General features: G+C 48.2%; 10 protein-coding genes across 10 annotated transcripts; 3 read left to right on the plus strand and 7 right to left on the minus strand.

The window, feature by feature from the left end:
* Positions 1–699: 699 nt before the first annotated feature.
* On the minus strand, positions 700–2388 carry N7498_007574 (DUF1996 and WSC domain-containing protein; the record flags this gene model as incomplete). Its single annotated transcript, XM_058454636.1, has 3 exons — positions 700–1380; positions 1434–1986; positions 2039–2388. The coding sequence occupies 3 exons, from the start codon at positions 2386–2388 to the stop codon at positions 700–702; spliced, it is 1584 nt and encodes a 527-aa protein (XP_058306885.1).
* Positions 2389–3277: 889 nt separating this feature from the next.
* N7498_007575 (uncharacterized protein) lies at positions 3278–3604 on the minus strand (the record flags this gene model as incomplete). The annotated part of the gene is made up of 2 exons (XM_058454637.1): positions 3278–3351; positions 3412–3604. 2 exons carry the CDS (start codon positions 3602–3604, stop codon positions 3278–3280), a joined length of 267 nt encoding a protein of 88 aa, XP_058306886.1.
* A 2283-nt stretch (positions 3605–5887) lies between these two features.
* On the plus strand, positions 5888–6913 carry N7498_007576 (class II aldolase/adducin family protein; the record flags this gene model as incomplete). The annotated part of the gene is made up of 3 exons (XM_058454638.1): positions 5888–6188; positions 6246–6649; positions 6710–6913. The coding sequence occupies 3 exons, from the start codon at positions 5888–5890 to the stop codon at positions 6911–6913; spliced, it is 909 nt and encodes a 302-aa protein (XP_058306887.1).
* A 935-nt stretch (positions 6914–7848) lies between these two features.
* Positions 7849–8733, plus strand: N7498_007577 (uncharacterized protein; the record flags this gene model as incomplete). Its single annotated transcript, XM_058454639.1, has 1 exon — positions 7849–8733. The coding sequence occupies one exon, from the start codon at positions 7849–7851 to the stop codon at positions 8731–8733; it is 885 nt and encodes a 294-aa protein (XP_058306888.1).
* An 847-nt stretch (positions 8734–9580) lies between these two features.
* On the minus strand, positions 9581–9889 carry N7498_007578 (uncharacterized protein; the record flags this gene model as incomplete). The annotated part of the gene is made up of 1 exon (XM_058454640.1): positions 9581–9889. The coding sequence occupies one exon, from the start codon at positions 9887–9889 to the stop codon at positions 9581–9583; it is 309 nt and encodes a 102-aa protein (XP_058306889.1).
* Positions 9890–10362: 473 nt separating this feature from the next.
* Positions 10363–11541, minus strand: N7498_007579 (DUF4419 domain-containing protein; the record flags this gene model as incomplete). Its single annotated transcript, XM_058454641.1, has 1 exon — positions 10363–11541. One exon carries the CDS (start codon positions 11539–11541, stop codon positions 10363–10365), a length of 1179 nt encoding a protein of 392 aa, XP_058306890.1.
* A 211-nt stretch (positions 11542–11752) lies between these two features.
* N7498_007580 (MgtC/SapB family protein) lies at positions 11753–12586 on the minus strand (the record flags this gene model as incomplete). Its single annotated transcript, XM_058454642.1, has 1 exon — positions 11753–12586. The coding sequence occupies one exon, from the start codon at positions 12584–12586 to the stop codon at positions 11753–11755; it is 834 nt and encodes a 277-aa protein (XP_058306891.1).
* Positions 12587–13554: 968 nt separating this feature from the next.
* N7498_007581 (uncharacterized protein) lies at positions 13555–15608 on the minus strand (the record flags this gene model as incomplete). Its single annotated transcript, XM_058454643.1, has 5 exons — positions 13555–13746; positions 13797–14732; positions 14796–15000; positions 15059–15447; positions 15534–15608. 5 exons carry the CDS (start codon positions 15606–15608, stop codon positions 13555–13557), a joined length of 1797 nt encoding a protein of 598 aa, XP_058306892.1.
* Positions 15609–16970: 1362 nt separating this feature from the next.
* N7498_007582 (uncharacterized protein) lies at positions 16971–18334 on the plus strand (the record flags this gene model as incomplete). Its single annotated transcript, XM_058454644.1, has 5 exons — positions 16971–17466; positions 17527–17613; positions 17665–17856; positions 17960–18240; positions 18314–18334. 5 exons carry the CDS (start codon positions 16971–16973, stop codon positions 18332–18334), a joined length of 1077 nt encoding a protein of 358 aa, XP_058306893.1.
* Positions 18335–18911: 577 nt separating this feature from the next.
* Positions 18912–19942, minus strand: N7498_007583 (uncharacterized protein; the record flags this gene model as incomplete). Its single annotated transcript, XM_058454645.1, has 2 exons — positions 18912–19759; positions 19828–19942. 2 exons carry the CDS (start codon positions 19940–19942, stop codon positions 18912–18914), a joined length of 963 nt encoding a protein of 320 aa, XP_058306894.1.

Below are 19942 nucleotides of genomic sequence, written 5' to 3' on the forward strand. Positions count from 1 at the left end.
TTCCTGTCCCTCTCAACGGCTTTGATCGGCCTGGTGGAGGGCTCGAGAGCGAGTGTTGCGACTCGGCACACGTCTCCGTCCCACTGAGGTGTTTGGAAGGCTTGAAAAGTCTGGACTGCGGAGTTTTCAGCCGGCCAAGGCCTAGAGCTGGCTGCGAGGGTTGGCATTTCTAGTGAAGGTCGAGTGCGAGTCCAACTTCGAGTTCTGTAGCTCCTTCCCGAGGAAACTGGTAGTGCTGTGATGTCACTGTGTTCGCCGGCACGTGAAAGCCCTTCACCCACTTCCCAAGGAATGAGAAATGGGTCTTGCCTTTGTGGAAATGAGGTGACCAGAGGCCTGGTAATGATGAGTTCTGTGCTTGTGAGCAGCAGTCCTTGATGTTATTTGTGAGAATCGAGACTTACTCAGCATATGGAGGATGCTGTTCGGTCACTGGGTACTGTGCTTGCTGCGAATCAGTCATGCACGATAAGCAAGCAAGCGATCTCGTTCATTGACCCCCAGGGGACGTATGGTTCATTTGGCTGCTGAACTCCACCGGTCAGTTAATGCGATGTAGTGTATAGTCGTCCTCAGCTTCCAGAACCAATGATGACTCAATTGATTGCCCCTAAATAGCTGCAAGGATACTAAATATCACCCTGTGGTACAACCGGACTGTAATAGTACATAAAACTTGAAGTCTCACGAATAACACACTCAAGAATGCTTTCCGTGCACATGTCGACGGAAGTGCGCACTCGACCTCTTCGATGCAGCTGTCCCGGCCTTCTCAAACACACTCAAAGCCGAGCTGCCACCGCAGATTTGAGAGGCATCACCTTCACACTTCATGTCGCACTTGTCTGCTTCGAGCTTGGAACTGCCCTCCAGCTTGTTACCACAGAAGCACTGACCGGCGTATTCAGTACCTGCCAAGCTGAATCCAGCATTGTTACAATACTCCATGCAGCCGGTTGAAGTCACCTTTCCAATACCCAAGTCAGCGAATTGGATACCGGTCAGTGCACGGGTAGATGTGTTGTCAGAATAGCATCCAAGATACGACCAGCCGGTGCTTTTGGAATCAGTCGCAGAGACTGTCGTGGTAGTTACCTCGGTCTCGGTCTGAGACACAGGCGGCACACTGGTTGTAGACTTGGTGCTTGCTGTCTGCGACGGAGACGAAGCACTCTCTCCTTGACCCCATCCAGTTGGCGGGTTGTTGCCGGGCAGTTTCTCCAAAACACCAAAAATCTTCTCGGGGACCAGGTTGGGGATATTACAACTGTCAGCAGAGTTGTTGATCGGGCCAGCGTCAGCACACTTGTCCATTCCCGAATCACCAGCATCGCAATTGTTGATGATCTTCTGCAAGACATCCTCATCCCAGCCAGCGATCTACACAAGCACAGTCAGCCAATGCTACCCACGATCGACGTAACGCAACTCACAAAATCACCATGAAGAGAATACCCAGTGCGATCCCCACTTGACAATATAAACGGTTGCCAACCTTGCCCCTGCTCCCATAAATCCGCAAAGAGAGGAGTATTCCAATAAACCTCATAGAATATATGAGGAAGATGAATCCACCCCTCGGGGCAATTCATCTTGCCACCAGTAGTGCCCTTGCTGCTCGGGAACAACATATTGCTCTCATAGGCATCGACACCAGCCTGGGGATTGTAGCAAGAAGGGAAGTGAATATCAGCCCGCAGAGGGGATGCATATCCATCACAGTTCATATCTGGGAATCCAGCACCAGCACCGGCGTTGTTCGGGTCTTGGATGCCGACACCGTAGAGACCGTCGGAGTTTGCGGGATAGGAAGGCGGGTCGTATGAAGTGCGAGGGCACGTCCACTGAACGGGTTGGATGGTTCCTGCGTTCGTGTCTAGGACATTGGCAGCACCGCCGGGTGGTGGAGTCCGGAGACTGTTGTTTCCACTGACCATGCGGAGGCCGACTGGGAAAGGTTTAATTTCATCATCGGTTGGCTCGAAACTGTATTTGAATCAGTCATGACTTCAATGATGGTTGGACTCGGTGCACACACAAGTAATAGACATTCATGTAGAACATGGGAACCGAGATGAAGCTTCCATTGGAAGGATCTTGGAAGTATAAAGTCGGAGTCCAGTAGTTGCTTTTGTCCGCCTCGACCAGGGAAGAGGTACAGGACGAGTCGAGCAGTGCGTTGTTTTCCATGGTCAAATTAAAGTTACTTCCACCTTGGATGGCGTGCACATGGCTCGATGCGGTGCCGGGACTGATTATGGGATCCATACGGCCCTCAGTTAGAGGACCCTTGCCGTAGAAGTGGTTCACGGCAAAGGTTCGAGAGTCCTTGGCTGATGCTACCGCGAGGAGGCCGGCCAAATGGGCGGCTATAATTTTGAAATGCATTTCGGACGCTATTGTCGAATGAATTTGGATGCAAGAATGAAAAGAGGCAGTGACCCAGCGCCTAGCGAAGTATAATATGGAATGAACGTGATTCCCGAGTATCCAGACTCAAGAGAAAAGAATGAAAGTCCCGGTGAAGATTCAAAATGAGAAAGGAGGCAAGAAACATTTTATAACTCCGATCGCACGGTCGGAGTCCCCACATGAGTACGAAAATATTACAATGTGAAAGTGGACTCGCTGGACAGTTTCCCTTGAAGGAGAGTTCGCAGCCAAAACCGGGTCCGGGTTTCAAGCATCACTCTCCGCTTATGCCGAGAGCGATATGCTCCATTCAAGTAAATTAAGATGGTAGCGCCAGGGGCGACGCCACTGCGATTTCGAGTTAGCTTGCTTATTCTCGAGCGCCATAGTCTGGATACATTGAGATTAGTAGAAACCCATCGAAAAGTAGTGGCATTGTGAGGAGGGGATTAGGGGGCGCTGTCAAGATTGACTTATTTGAAACAAGGTCGCTAACCCGTTTAGGTAGTTGCCCTTCTTACATACCATGTCACCCATTTTTAAAATCGGACTGTGTTCTTTCATTAAAATCTTTTATTATGCCGATCAACTTGACCAGGTATGTTTGTTATGGTCGAGTTGGCTGTCTTCTTGGCATGCAAGACTTTTCTTACCAGTTGATAAGATAACTACATTCTACATTGAAAAGCAACAGATAGAGTAATGATTCTCATTGATTCTGCTTAGAGACATATGTTGAATAGATCATCATATGTGGCAGCCCATTGGCTGCTAGAATGGAACCACAAACATGATGAGCTTGGCGACTGATTATCCGAGATCCAGGGACAATTCAAGCTTCAGTGGTTCCGATCCCACAATCGGCCTAGGGGCCGCTGTAGGTACAGTTGGACAGATCAAGGGTGGTCAGATCAATGGTATAGGGGGGACCAGTGGTGCCTGGATATAACCTTTCGTCAGCGTTATTGATTCGAGTGGGCAAAGGGCATTATAACTTACTCAGAGCCAGAGAATAGGCAACAGAGCAGCTGATGGTTTGATCAGCGGAAAGCGTGCCCTGAACCTTGAGGACATCAAGGAGATTCTTGACTTGGACCTGGCTGAGCTTAATACTGTCGACAGCGCCAGCAGTGGGAGCAGCGGAGGTGGTAATGGCGAGGGCCAGAGCACCGAGAATGAATTGGAACTTCATGTTGATGTTTTGGTTAGAAAACTTTTAGCGTGGAGCTGTGTATTCAAGGGTGATTGAGACTGGAGCTGTGCTTGACTGGGTAGCGAGATAATAGAGCACCGGGCGGAATTGGCTCATTTATATCTTGGTCGAGCTCTTCTTCACATGTATTAATCTTTCAATAGCTCGGGTCTTGGGTAACAGTTCCATACACAAGTCACATTGTATAACCCGAGGGAAAGGAGAGACATTAGGGCCTAGACGTCGAGTCTTCTTGCCGAAGTTGCAATACTGCAATTAATACTTCTATTTCCTGCACGTTTTACTTTGTCGTACGTGCATGCTTCGGCTATGTAGAATGGTCTAGATCACAAATGCCGCATTACGGCTTCTGACTAGAATAATTGAGAAAAGTATAATTTGAGCTAAAGGCTGAAATAACTACAAGAACTAAACATTCACTATTCTCACATGCTTGGCCCTTGAACAATTCGAACCGAAGTGTCTGGAACATATCTGAATATTGTACTTTCCGGTCGCTTTGCTTCTTAACATCATAGTCAGAGTCAAGGTTGAATAGCCGTAACCATTAGATTCTGAGTCACTCAACTGCCTCTACGGAGTACGGGTAATTTATTGATGATAAAATTTCATGACTGGAGATAATGTGGAAGTGGAATCAAAATAGAAGGAAGGAATGATTCCTCTTGCAATACATGGAGTGTCCTGGCTCCTTTGAAACCTAGCCTAGGGCTGAGCACACACAAATTGGAACGAGGTAGGTCCAATGGTACAATTAACAGGATTGGCTGTGGATGAAAATGATTAGTTGACAACGAGCGCTTGATGTAAGAGGTGTACTTACTACAGTATGCCCCTATAGTGAATGCCTGCAGAGTGCAATTGACAGTAATTTGGGCTTGGTGCTTCGACAACTCATAGGCTTTGATGGAGCTTTCCAAGTCCGAAATTCTAGGCCAACTCAAATGAATAAGGGCGATACCCTGATCTTTATTGGAAAGCTCAGGACCATGAGAGGCAGCCAAAAGAGTGGGGATAAAGCCGCCAAGGAAGAGTAGACCAGATGCTGTTTGAAATTTCATATTTGAGGTGTAGCCTCAAGTGTTTGCTTGGCAGATTTTTTTTCAGTGGGTTGTTCAATAGAGCAATATCATAGCACAGATATATATTTTTGGATATAAATACGGGGGAACGTAAGGTTTATGACGGAATGGCATTTTCTGCTTAGAGAGACCCCATATCGAGAATTGCCTTACATTCAGAACATCGATCCTTGGTAGTACCATACCTTGAATCTTTACTCCATCGGGAAGTCGGCTAGCGAACGTAGTATACACACCTTCAGAGCGCTTGACTTTATAAAAACTAAATTCAAAAGCATGTACTGTTGAGAATACGTGCCATACTCTTGACGAGGAGTTCTTGAACAGCACAGTAGGACATGCTCTCCCCGGTATCAAGGATAATTTCACAAAAATGCAAGCACAAGAACCAATTCTCAATGCAACTGTAACCTCCGGTGTTGAACAAGGTTCTTCTTGTGATACGTTAAATTTAACAGGCAGGGGAGATCTGCCGACCGAGCAATACATCCAAGACGAACAGCTCAGTATTCGCAGGGTCAACACAAGAATCTCCACTTCGGTACTTGATATGGTATCTCCCCGCCCGCCCGGTTCCCCATCCAGGCGGCATTTCTTTGCCGGTTTGTGGCGGACGAAGCACGGATGAAGATATTAACATGAGACAAAACTACAGCAAAACTTAATTGGAGGTAGACTGCAAGGGACAGAAAGCCCCGTGTAACCGAATCAGTGGTTGTTGGACGAACACCACCGTGCTTTTTGGCGGTCCCATGTTTGACTTTTCTCCAGTTAGTTGGGTTGAGGCCTATCGGCAGTTCTTAAAACGGGCCGGGAGTTCTATTTTGAAACCCATCAATGTGAACCCTTTTAAAGTTAGTTTAGAAGCTGACCGGAAATTCATTGAGATGTCGCCTGCAGACCCCCAAGGTCTAAGCTGCAGCTACTTTCCCATAATTCACCGCCTTACATCATCAGAGTAGATGTGCTTCTCCATTGTTTGCAGATTCGGATATATTTCCGAGCTAACATAGAAAATCGATCATTTCCGAAAGTTGGAGATTTGCGGGGTTAATCAGGTTTAATACCGAGGCTCCCCCGCCCTATTCGATGGTCAGATACTTATAGTGCTATTTGTTGATTGTATCCCTGTCCCTTCACTGTTCAATCATACAACTCAATCACAAAGAGTTATACTAAAATGTCTCCATCAGCCGCCACACAAAATCCCGTCGAGACTCCCAGCGCCCTTAGCTCCTCTGGGAAAGGGGCTGCGGTGCCTTCCCGTACACAGCCTGAACAGGTCCAGTCCATGGGCAAGACTAAAGATGGGAGAGCCTTGAAGATACGCACCTATCCCAAATTTGAATCGCTTTTGGAAGAGCGTGTCTACCGCAAGCAACATCTTGCCGCCGCCTTTCGAGTTTTCGCAGACCGGGGCTTTGACGAAGGCGTGGCCGGCCACATCTCCGTTCGCGATCCCATTCTCACAGACCATTTTTGTAAGCATGTCCGCAGATGCCTTTGAGCGCAGAGACCTGACTGGAGTATCTTTTAAGGGCTCAATCCGTTGTCGATGCATTTCTCCCAGATTAGGGTCTCGGATCTGATACTCGTTGATGAAGACGGTGCTATAGTAGTGGGCGACCAGCCGATAAACACCGCTGCATTTACCATCCACTCGGCTATTCACAAGGCTCGACCGGATGTCCACGCTGCCTGCCATGCCCACAGTGTCTATGGCAAGGCTTTCTCGTGCTTCGGTCGGAAGCTTGAAATGTTGACACAGGACTCTCTCAGGTTCTACGAAGATCACGCCGTCTACGATAACTTCGGCGGCGTGGTGGTAGACAAGGAGGAGGGAGATCGTATCGCCAAAAGCCTTGGAAACTGCAAAGCAGTCATATTGCAAAACCACGGTCTTCTGACTGTGGGTCAGTCAGTTGACGAAGCCGCATTTTGGGTAAGAGATTGGCATAGCCCGAGCGTTAAATAAACCAGATCGATATCTAACGTTTTCTAGTTTATAAGTCTTGACAAGACTTGCCAGGCGCAGCTTCTAGCCGATGCAGCAGCAGCGGGTTCTGGCCACAAGAAGATTACTATCAGTGATGAAGAGGCAGAATACTCGAAAGCGAATGTTGGTGGACCTGACAAGGGATGGCTGGCATTCCAACCCTACTACGACGAACAGCTCGCCAAGACGAATGGCCACTTCCTAGGCTAGATTGCGTTCTTCAGTTCTCTGTGACTTCCATTCCAATAACCTGATAGAAATTGAGATTGTACAAGCCTTTTTTATCCGTACCCACAAGCTCATCAGCGCCTTGATACCCCCAATCACTGAGTATCTGTTTTATTTTATTTGAGTCACAACCACGCTAGTCCGATTTAGGTTACTTGATAAACAACCCCTGCTTAGCCATATCGCGTCTTGTGACGTATTGATCCCAGCGCTCAATGAGTCCTTGTATAATACGGTTATTCCGGTCATCCATTGGCGCGTGTCTTCAGGCAACCTCGAATGAGCCTTTTATCTAGGCCTCGAGAAGCAGCTAGGCAGGCTTATACCCCAGCCTTGTAATGCTTGTTTTCACATGAGTGATTTTCAGCTTCAGAGCTAGCTGTTCGATGAAGATTCTCACCTCACCCCCATTTCGGCGTTTCCAGACGCGTTTATTGCTTTTTCATCTTTATTCCACTTTCAGCCAAGCCCGAAAGACCCAGCATTACCACAAACAACTTCGCAAGTGTTTCTTCACTGCTGCTCTTATGTTTCACCCTCCCAAAGGCGATGATTCCTCGCATCACCTTTATGAGCCCATCGAGGGAGTGGAAAAATTGGAAAGTTATCGTGTGGGAGGCTATCACTCCATAGCAATCGGAGATCATATTCACAGTCGCTATCATGTGGTTCAAAAACTTGGCCACGGCACTTACTCGACGATCTGGCTGGCCCGAGATCGAAAATATGGCAAATACGTCGCCATCAAAGTGTGTACCGCGGATTCTAACCCACATGAATTCAGCGTCCTTTCGGAACTTTCCAATCCGCAACAAAGCACTAGCTTAGGGAAGACAATGATACCTTCGGTACTTGATAGATTCGAGATCAAAGGACCGAATGGTACGCACTTTTGCTACGTGACAATTCCGGCAAGAATGAGTCTCCCCGAGGCAAAAGATGCTTCATACAACCGCCTTTTCCAGTTGGATGTTGCACGGGCCTTGGCGGCACAGTTGGTCCTTGCAGTTGAGTATGTTCATTCCAAGGGATTCGTTCACGGAGATCTTCATCATGGAAATGTTCTCCTCCGGTTACCATTTGACCTAAGCAAGCTTTCTGTGGAGGAATTGTACAAAAAATACGGAGAACCGGAATATGAAGCAATAAGACGTTTCGATGGCCAACCGCTTCCACCAAATTTTCCCTCACGCGCCGTTTTACCAATCTGGCTTGGCGAAGCAAGTGACAAACTCAAACTCCAAGAAGCCAAAATCCTGCTCAGTGATTTCGGTGAGGCTTTCTCCCCTGCCAAGCAACAGATATTTGAGTCACACACTCCGCTTGTGGGACGACCACCAGAGGCTCGGTTCGAACCACATAAGCCTCTTTCCTTCCCATCAGATATCTGGTCCCTTGGATGCTCTTTATGGACCATCTTAGGGCAGAATACACTTTTTGACGGCATATTTGCAACCGAAGATAGCATTACTTGCGAGCAAGTCGATGCACTTGGTGTACTGCCCCCGGAATGGTGGTTCAAATGGGAGGGGCGACATGGTAGATTCACGGAAGATGGGAAGCCGATAAATCGGAACCCTTACCGGTCGTGGGAGGACAGGTTCGAACAAGATATGCAGGAGCCTCGACAAAGGAAAGGGATGCCACTCATTGAACCAGCCGAGATGGATGCTATCCTCAAGATGCTGAAGTCAATGCTCAAATTCAAACCTGAGAAACGGTCTACTGCAAAGCAGATTCTCCAATGTGAATGGATGGTCAAGTGGGCTTTGCCTGAGTACGAGAAGATTCGAAAGACATGATTACAGCAAAGCACTTCCGTTGCACGAATCCTCCCTTATGCCGCACTATTTTGCATGCGGGAGATGACTAGTACACAAGGAGACAGATGCGGGGTAATCGCCATCGGAATTGTGCTTGTCACTTCGCGCGATGTATTGACGCATGTGAGTAGGAATGTCGTCTCCTGCAAGTGGGTTGATTGAGGGCACCTATGAGTGTTTTCGTAGTGAGACTTGAATTCGCTCGGACTGAGACCTGGCTTTCGACAGGCGAACTCGAGGACACGGACGGCCATTTCGGGCGGTCGTTTGATGATAATTCCGATTGTCTGCAGTCAACTAAGAAAAGAAAGGATAGTGGCTGTTCCAAGGAACTAAGAAAAACTATTCATCGTTTGGGCGACTTTAACTTTTGTACTTTTTGCTGTTGCTGTAGGATCGCTGTCGGCCCCGCACGGGCCGATCAGCCCTCATTTGATCAAAGAGCTGAGCAGAGTTCAAGTAAGCACCAGACCTTTTCACTTCTATATTACAAGGTCAGGAAGGAGCAGACAAAGCATCGTAGATTTTAATGGATGATACTGATTATTGCATATTGGATGCAACCCATCAGACAAGTCTGCAGTCGCAGGAACTTATGTAACAAACACATCATCCCCCATAAGCCTTCAAGGTAGCACCGCTGCCCTTGAACCTAACGGTACCATTTCTGCCACAAGCACCCCTGTCTAACAGCGTGGCAGCGAGGATATCCATTGTTTCCACGATAGTGGGCAACCGTTCCACAGAACTGGTAACACCTAGAGACGCGTTTTTCAAGAACCGTTGCGTCCCTGTTCAACAAACTGTCAGCGGGTGGGCAGCCGTCCTATCTCTTTTCCAACGTCGAGTCAAGTACCGTGTCGGGCGAAGCCGTTGCTAGCTGCATCTCTTGAGCACGCTGCAACTGCTGGTCAAAGTATTGGTTTGCAGTGTCGCTTGGAGTGAAGGTCTGGGAAAGTGCAAGGTCGTTGGACGGGTAATCGTAAATATCGATCTTCACTTGGCTGTTTTCGAGGTACATATGCAAAAATTGGGTATCCTGCACATTGGAGAGAAAAGCGTCGTAGCAGTCAAGCTCATCCTTATGGATGGCAGACCGAGGGCGAAGGCCCATTGCACAATCTGCGAAAGACATGGCGATGAGGAGTGCACGAAGAAGAGTTTGGGACAACATTTAGGGCTTGTTGATGCGGTGTCATGTGATACGGTCTATTTGTACTCGATTGTTTTGCTCTAAGGCTGAATGCTTCCAGGAGTTTTCCTTTGTGACGATTTTCATCCCTTTGTTTTCTTTGACGGTCTTGTCAGTGACTTACGCTGCGTAGAGCGGGGCCCAGGTATCAGGCATAATTGATGTAACCTTAGTGCGCCGGCTAGGCTACAGCAAATTCCAGACTTTGAGCTTTTCCCTATTTCTTCATATGTTTACAGCCACAAAAGTCAAAGCTAACGGACTAAATGTCTACTTAGAGCAAGGCTGTACTGTTTGGGTCTAGAGGCTTGATCGCATGATTGATGTAACCTTAGGCGGAATAAAATAATGAGGTTGATAGCTGTTATTTAATAGCGAAAAGCAATTCAGGACTTATCTCTACTGCACTTCCATTGTCACTTCCATTCCATGTCCATCCATTTAGGGGCCACTCCGCGCTGTTTCTGTTCAAACGTTTTTTCTTTATGCTTTCCCTTCTTCTTCTCCACGTTCTCAATCATCCACCAGCCAGAGTACGGCCGGATGGAGGTTGCATCGTTTCCGTCAACTTCGATGCCGACCAAGCCCGCGACCATCAAAGTATGGAACGTGAGATACTGGTTACGGTCGACGACCTTAACAGGAACACTTGCATATCCAGGGGCAATGTCACCCGTGGATATATTGGGGAAGGTCATACCAGACGGGTGTAATGTAGAGTCCTGGGTCTTGTACAAACATTTCCCTTTATTATCCCAGAAGCAAAAGACGGTGACCCAGCCAGTGAGGTAGACCAAGCCACTTTCTTGGGATTGGCTGATGCAAGAGTTCCAGAAATTCCGGAGATAATCTGAGTTTGGCTTGTCAAAAGAACTCACGAAGTTCTGCAGGACTGGCCTCAGAGCGGACGCAAACTTGGTCGGCTCTTTACTGGCCTCTGGAGGGAAGAAAAAAGGTAGCAGTTCGATCTTCGTTTGGATTTGAACCCAATCATCGCGCTCTCCAAGCAAAGTGACACTGGGTATTCCACATCGTAGGACCATTGTCATGGCAAAATACTTCTGCAATGATCCCATCATGAGAATCGCAGCAACAGCCTTGTCAGACTTGGTGGTGGTGCTGAAAGAGGGCATGATCCAATCACGTAGACCGGGATGATGTACATTTGCTTGAAGTAATTCTGTCATCTCGATCGCCATTTCACCAATGTCGACGGTTTTTATTGATCCATCTCTCTCAACCTCGAGCTCCTTCGTGCCCTTGTGGGAGACGAAATGCGATCGCAGTTCCTCCGCATGACCGTTGATGTAGAAGCTGAGCTGGACCAAAATCGAGAACCAAATATCTTCTGGTCGCAAGACAAGACTGTGGTGGTTTGAGTAAGAATCCCATGCTGCATAGACGAAGCCATGTCGACTCGGGCTGATGTGAGAGTGTGGGTCATCGAACGCCTCTTCGAAGGAGCTCCGAATGATTTTGCCGCCACGCATCCATTCTTCTTTGCAGGAACCCCTCAGTAGTGCCTCGGATGTGGCAGCCTCGGATCGTGCCCATGGCACAGGCTCGGTGTCTGATGTTTTCAAAGTGACTGGCATTTTGGTAGTAACAGTTGTTTTGTAGTTGGTTAGGTATGAGATAGAAACGCCAGGGCAGTGTCGCTCCAAAGCCAACACTGAAGTGCTGAGGAAGCCACGATGACTGAAATAGGAAAAGTAAGTCCCTGGACCTCACAAGGTTTCCAGGCAGCAACACCGTTCTTTGGGACTGACCAGTCCTTTGACTTGGAACCATGAAAACCTCCGCGTCCTAAACCTCATCATTCGGTTCATCGTCTATCAACACACCTGTCACGGAAGGCAGCTGCGACAACAAGCGAACTACCTCATTTGGAGATTTGTGTCCAGATATCTGGATCTGCACGTCAAAAACTCGGCTATAACCCGGTGTCGTCATCGGCGGCGGGAGTGGAGAGTCAGCTGGTGCCGATTGTCGTGTCGATTGACGATCCATATTGCTTGCCATGACCGGACTCTGAAAAGAAGAGAGCATGACTTCTTCTATCCGTTTGACATTGACGGTGTCGACTCCCGCTTTCAGTACCACATCCAAGATCGGTTCAAGCCCACTGTCCGCCATACGATATCGAACAGTTATCAAAGCCTCCAAGGCTTCATTCGCACTGTGAATTCTCCTTGCAAACGTCCAGACAAAAGGAAAGGCAATGACGGTAACAAAATACAGAGCGGTTGCAAGCGAAGCAAGTATCGGGAGACCCGCTCCACATGCAGATCCAATGGCAGCAGTGAGCCAGACTGCGGCGGCGGTTGTCAGGCCTCGAATATCGCTTTGTTGTTTGAATATGATGCCGCCGCCGATAAAGCCGATGCCCGAAACGATCTGAGCGGCGATTCGCGATGGATCTACGACGACTCGGTACTTCGACAGGACATCCATGAAGCCGTATTTCGAAACCAGCATGAATAAGGCTGAACCCATCCCGACCAAAGTGTTGGTGCGCAGTCCGGCACTTTTTTGTCGTATTTGGCGCTCGATCCCGATTAGAGCGGAAAGACCAACGGCGAGAAGCAGCTGACAGATCTGTTGCCATTCTTGGCCACTGGGCTCACTGAACACTGCCATATTCTCGCTTCTTCTTGAGGATCTGATTTATCTTTTAAATCGAATCAATCGTGAAAGCTTGTAACAATTCGAAGTTTTCTCAAAGATCCCACAGGGTCAGCTAATATTAAGTATCTGGGCCTAGCACTCTCTGTCTCTAATTATGTCATTTCTTGCGCTGGGGGGTTTTGTCGCTGCCTAGGAGGCCAGGCTTCCTATGACGTAAAAAATGGGGCCCGGAAAGCTTAGCGAGTCTCGTATCGCCGACCCATTGCCCGATTTTCAATACTAGTTACGTAAGTAGCAAAGCGCTCCTGGGGTGAAAGTGTCTGGATGCAATGTAGCATAATTGAAAATTGCGCCTTATGTTCTCAAAAGAAAGAGCAAAGAAACAGATGGATGCATCCCAACTATACAATAAATATGGCTTTGAGCTGGCCTTCCGGCTTTGATACCTAGTAGGCCTAGATGAGTTGCTATTCCTTCCGCAACAATACCCGATACCACAGCGATGGTCGACAACACTCGACGAGTTGTAGTTAAATGCTTTACCTTTGTCACCTACTTATAGCAATGGGCGCGCACATTTGTTCAAAATACCACACGTCCTTCTAAGCTATCAGGCAACCTGCAGTTTTTCGAGCATCCGTTCAACTAGCTCAAGCAAGCTAATCTGGAAGCAATTGAGATTCCCAAGGAGTCCAACCTCACTTGAAAAGCTGTAGTGGTACTGAACATCATGGCTCTAAAGGATGACTGACATTAACGAACAGACCCAAGAAAATATATCAACTCATTCTATTCAAACCATGGTTCGGAAATTGATATCTAAGAGTGTGAGGGTATATATGATTTCGAATGTTACTGTATAGAAGTACAACTTCCTTCTAGCCCAGTACTATTGTACATGTAAATCTTCAGGTGAAAAGAATAATGTAAAGGAATATGTATATACAGGATGAGCCACTGTCAGTTTCACGTTGATAAATTCACTGTCCAGTCCGACAGAGAGGGCCGTAGTTCTTGCCATCCAATGGCCATTGATACCATGACGGGCTGCCAACGCAAGTGGGGCACCAGAAGAGATCATTCGGATCATATGTTTTCTTGATCTGGGCAAGGCGATGGTAGTTGGAACCATAGAAGTCAGCGGCCCAATACGGGTCGTTCCGATCAGCCTTCTAGCGTGTTAGCCCGAGGGGTTTTCTAAGAAAGACGAAGATACACTTACCTCATTCATATAGCTTCCCCCGGATGGCGTGAGGAATCTCATTGCGCCGCCCTTGTGGTAAGTGATGTCGTCCTTTATCTTTTGAGCAGCGCACGCGTCGGTTCCATCAGCCCAGGCTCGGGCAACCACGTTGACAATATAGGTCGACCTCCAGGCGGGGTTGAGGCCTGAGTATTTATTGTTTTTCTTGGCAATGACTTCGCCACCGCCAACGAGTTCCACGCTATTGATGGTTTTTTCTTCTGGCTTTCCTGCGATAATGCCAATCATTTTCCGGAGGCCGGACTTGTTCTCTGTAAGAGCGGCCTTGCTGAACATACGCGATGTCAATGCGGAGTTTGGCGACCCGACGGGCTGGTGGACGCCAGACATGGCACGGTAGTAAGCTGCATATGTGGGGAACTGAAACCAAGAGACAGAAACACAGAGCGAGGTTCCGTTGTACCTCTCCAGTCTCTGGAGGAGAGGAGTGAATGTGTCCTTGGCATCACTGAGTGACATGCTCATGGCTGCAATAGCATGGATATAGCCGACTGTTTGGTTTGCGAAGAGTGACTTGGGACTATCGATGGACCAGGTGCCATAACCCGAGAAACCAGCATCCATAAGGCGGGGGTAGTCTGTCCACAACTGAGTGATGACATCAAGCAGTGTCTTTGTATCGTTCCCGAGTGGCATGATGGTGAGTGATTGAGCCACGACCGGCTTCGAAGGGTATGCTTTGACAGTCATGGAAATCGCAACACCGTAACTCCCACCTCCACCACCGCGGATTGCAAAGTAAAGATCCAGATTCTGGCAAGGGCTGGCCGTGACAATGGAGCCATCCGCGAGCACAACTTGGGCTTCGAGCACTTGGTCAGCGGCAAGGCCGTAGTTATGGCTTGCGGGCGAGTGGCCACCACCTTGTGTGTAGCCACCGATGCAGCCCACAGTCTTTGAGTAGACATAACATCAGCCTTCGCTCTCTTTCAGATTTAACAACTATGTTGGACATACCGGATCACCTCCTCCAACAATCGTAATTTTACGCTTGAAGGCAAAATCGTACACATCCTCCCAGACATAGCCACCGCCGATTGTAAGCGCCGCGCCAGTCCAGTCACTGTCACAGCATTCGTCGGAAGGATTATATTCGTCTTGGATCATGATACCCTTTCGGATGTACTTGATCCATATTTGAAGCGCACCATATCCTTCAGATCTAAAGTAGCAAGGAACTGTTAGAATACTTCAAAGCATGTACCATGCACACCACATACTTTCCCAGAATATCATGCCCCGTATTCCTTACAACCAACCGAATATTATGCTTCTGTGCAAAGGCCATACCCACTGCGAGCTCCGCTGACTCTGTCGCGTTGATGGTATACACCGGAGCGGGGCCCAGGGTGCACTTCCCAGGGGTCTCCCTGCTCAGATCAACCGGTGGGCAAGGCTCATCGGTCGGATAGCAGTACCCAACCGGGGACAGTTCCTGGAATGTGGAATTATACCATTGGGTGTAGACATTGGCGCATTCATCCTTGTTGTGATAAGGGCCGAGATAACACGAGATAGCGACTGGGAGGTTGCGAATGAGTTTCCCTGAGACTGTGTTGTTCAAGGCATCCCAGGCACTTGTAGATGGCCAGCACGGGTCTCCTGGTGTCTATTAGAGAACGGTCATTAGTTATTCTCCGATCGGAAAGAAAGGAAAATTATGTGATGCATTTTTTTGGCCAAGGTGAAACGCACGCATTTGCAGGATTCCTGCGAGCTAGCGGCTCCAAGGCCCGCTAGAGCCAGGACAGCTAACAGTGTTGATACCATGATGAAACAAAACATTCCCAGGGAAATGCTGTCAGAAGCGATCTGGGCAAAGCGAGATACTTCGCATCATTTAAACGGCCTCACCCGACGGCATGACGAGGGGCACTGATCGTCCGGCTCGGTTTGCATGAGGCTCGTCTCGTTTTCGCGTAGATTCTACGAAGGAGCGAATGATAGATAGGAAGACGCCACGCTAGTTCGTCGCGTGTATCTCATGAACCCCTTGTAAGAAAATGTCGTCCCTTCTCGGTCTGTGCCATTTGGCTTGGCACAGCATCGGGGGGTATTGTCTATTGAACGTTTGGAACTAGCGCATGCCCTTGTAGAGTAAGTGAGTAAGCGAGCTTTTCTTGGGTGATCTTAGCGGCTGTTCTGGTTGAACACAAACACGCAACCGAGACCATGTGCAGGGGAGAGTGAAGCGAATACCCCTGGGAAGGGGTGTACAAGACGGGAAATCCACATATGAGCCACTAAGGGAGCTACTTAAGCCACGCTCATACCTTAGTTCAACCGAATGTCCGTCAAGACCGAGGGGTAGATTTGAGTTGATCGATGATCGCTCTCCCTTGATTTCTCCGACCCGCCTGTGCGATCCAGATCGTAACCCCAAACCCACCGATTAGTCGATATTAAAATTCCGAATTGTTGTTTTTCCTGCTGGCATACCCCAAGGTGCACAAGAGCGGTCAGCGGTCAGACATGAGGTGGATACGATGATCCTTTGTAACACATCCAAAACGCGCCGGGATGCTCCCGAATGTGATGGTTGACCAATCACCAACGCATATGGCATACCCCTTGATTCGGGGCCGATGTGATTCCATTCCAGAGAGTGGGGAGTTCGATCTCTTGAGTGCATCTACAAGGATCTCGAAGCTGCTGGCGAAGTGGATTATGGCTGCACGTGAATCTTCAATCTTGACTCTGGCCGAGCATATCCGAAGATGTTGAGTTTGCAAAAGTCTGGCACGATCTATGTACAGCCCTGAGTCCATTCCATAAGTGAATTCAATTGCAGTCCGCATTCCTGAGCTCACGCGCTGGTCTAATCCATGAACACAAGGTGGGTCTTGTTTTGATCGAATCCGATGTACATTGGGCCTTACACCCCGACTTCTGCTCACAAAGCGATCCTGGCCATTGCCTGCAGGCGCCTTCAATGCCCATCCCTAATAGTCTATTCCTTGTGCATTGCAAAGCAAGGATCCCATAACTTATATTTTTGGAAAATTCCGATGTGATCTCTAGTTTTAAGAGGCATCCCAGTCCTGCACATTCTCCGCTCGCCCATCTTCTGGTCGCCGCAAATGTGCTGCAAAGTCGAGGCTCATCTTTTCACCAGCCTGCAACATCGTCACGATGGGTGTCCCGGCACCCCAAGGGATTGCAACCACGCTATCCGCTAATGGCCTCGTTGCCGTTACATGGACTGGTGCTGCTCTGGGTATTCTATTCACTGCAATTCGAATCGCCATCCGCTTAACACAAATGAAATGCTTGTTGACGGATGACTACTTTGTACTCTTGGCTCTGACTTTCCTTATCGGCAATGCTGTGCTGCAGACCTTACAGGCGCCCCATCTCTACTACTTGGCCCTGGACCTCACAGGCCCAGATATCGTGTATCACGTTACTCTCTACACACGCTACGAATTTGCTATCATTGGCGTTTTCTGGTCTGTTCTTTGGGCCATCAAGGGATCATTCCTTGCACTCTTCTGGATCATCTCGGATGGCCTGCCTCAATATCGCCGGGCATGGTGGGCGACGACGATCTTTGCGATCCTGGCCTATATCGGATGCTGGTTTGCATCTGTGTTTACTTGCCATCCAGCATCGGACTACTTTAAATTCGGTATGAAACCGACTTCTCTGTCGCGAACTTCTCGATCTGGACTTTGTTGACATTCCATAGGGAAATGCATGAAGCCGATTGATCGAAGAGGATCCGTCATCTCTATCTGCTATAGCACGGCGGTGGACATTATTACAGACTTGTTGAGTATGGCTGGACAATTGAGCACGAGAGATCCGAGTTAACGTGGAGCCGCAGTCATGTCACTCCCTCTCCGCATTCTTTGGAATGCAAGAATCAATTCGAAGCAAAAAGTAGGCTTGGTTATTGTGTTTTCGCTCGGATTCATTATCATCGCTACAGCAATCATCCGAGCTGTCGAAATCTCCGGCAAAGCATATTCCGACCAAGCAGCTCTTGCTGTGTGGAGTATCGCCGAATCATCAATATGTGAGTCAAGTTTCCACTACTATTTGAGCAAATATTGACGCCCAAAAAGCAGTGGTAGTGGGATGCCTACCCCCATTTAAAACTCTGATCTCAAGTAAATCAGGCATGGGATCATACACCTACGGCTCATCGGGGTTTAACCCGGACTCATATAACCGCAATGCTTCAACAAGGCTGACGAGGCGCTCTCATACTGCAAGCTGGAGCGAGCTTGCTCTGCCCTTGCAGGACCGCAGCATATACCACAACTTGGATAATGAGATTTATGAACAAAACGTACATATCACGGGAGGGCATGAATCGGCAGCCTCGCCGCAAAAAAAATTTCAAGGTAGTGCCGAGGATTATGAGCTGAAAGGAGATATAAAAACGGTGAAAGAGTTTGTGAGTTGATTAATCTGCATTCCAAGGTCGCTGATATCGATTTTTGAGCTGGATCTAATATCCGCTGCCATAGAGTGTTGTCTCCTCGACGTGATTATCCCGCCTTGCCAATGGTATTGATGATGGCAGCTGTAACATATTTAATATAGTAATGTACCATACGAAATGACTCATGTGCCTTCTGGCCTTTCTTTTTTTGCAGCCGCTCGACTTGATCACGATAGTATTGTGTTCAGGTGAAGTCATTGACCGTGAAAATTCTAGGCTACCTTCGATGTTGCGCACTGTCTGAATTTTGCCGGCCATGAGTCACTCCAGATAAGGAGTTGCCAACTGTATCCATCCGTCCTTGTTGTGTTACAATCTAGGTTTCCAATTATGAGCGTCGTCCTCCTGGCTATTTCCTGTAGCATCCTGCATATGATCATTCTCTGTCGCAAGTCTTAGACTTGACATGTTTGGAAACTACAATTCGGCTGACTATGGATCACTTTCTGCACAATTACGATATATTAATTTCAAGTAATGATTAGAACCAATACAATACTATCTATAGTCCGGTCCTTTTTCATACATATACATACTGGTGGTTGTGGGCACTGGGGGCTTGAGAAACAATCGAAAAGTGTAAGTGGTGCCACCAGTTTCAAGACACGCTGTACAACATTCCATCAAATGTTTGCTTTCTTGAGCTCACTCTCAGTCCATTCCCACAGACGCTTGCCCATGTCTTCACTCTTCGCATAACAATTGTTCTTCTTCAAATTTCCAACGGGCACATAATACGCCCCATTTACAAGGTCTTCCTTCTTCGCGCCAGCAGCAGCCCACAGTGAATTGCGTGCTCCACCGGGAACTGACGTTCCAATCACACCGAGTGCCTTCGGCCCCAGCGCATGGAAAAACGAACGTCCACTCACTGAGTTGTACAAATCCGTCAAAATAACACCCGGGTGGACAGACACGGACGTGATGGAGGGATAACGACGGGCAAGCTCTGCAGCGAAAAGAATATTCGCAGCCTTTGAAGCTCCATACCTGGTATTGGTATTCACTTTCTTAAGCTTTTCCTGGTCCAAAATTGTCTCAAAGGACGGTGCAAGGTGATGGCCCACCGAAGAGAGTGACACAACCCGGACGTCGGAGTCAGGCTCTTCAGCAGTGCGAAGTAGCGTAGGCAATAACAACTGCGTAAAGAGGAAATGGCCGGTGTGGTTAGTGCCGAGTTGAATCTCGTGGCCTAATTCCGTTTCTCCAGGGGGTAGAGCCATAACACCAGCGTTGAGGATTAGGATGTCCAGGCGTTGCGACTGGGTGTTGAATTGCTCGGCTGCATTTTGAATCGACTTAGTGGATGTCAAGTCCAATGGAATCCAGCTGATCTCAACATTCTCAACGGATGATTTAATTGAGGCAATGGCGTCGGTCGCTTTAGACTCCGACCGGGCGCCGAGGAAAATCTTTTTCGGGTTGTGTTTTGCTAGTCGTAGGATCGACTCTTTGCCCAGACCGGCGTTTCCTGCAGGTCGTTAGACTATCAGAACGATAATTATGATGCGAACACGCAGAACATGAATCTGGACCTACCGCCTGTTACCAGCACGACCTTTCCCGATAAATCCGGGATATCTCTATCGGGGACGAAACTAACTCCACCGAAATGGTTCAGTGGGTTTATATTCGCAACAACAAAGCTCGCCAT

Source organism: Penicillium cinerascens, assembly GCF_028974065.1.
Source record: "Penicillium cinerascens strain IBT 15544 chromosome Unknown contig_9_segment0_segment0, whole genome shotgun sequence".
Classification (NCBI taxonomy): Eukaryota; Fungi; Ascomycota; class Eurotiomycetes; order Eurotiales; family Aspergillaceae; genus Penicillium; species Penicillium cinerascens.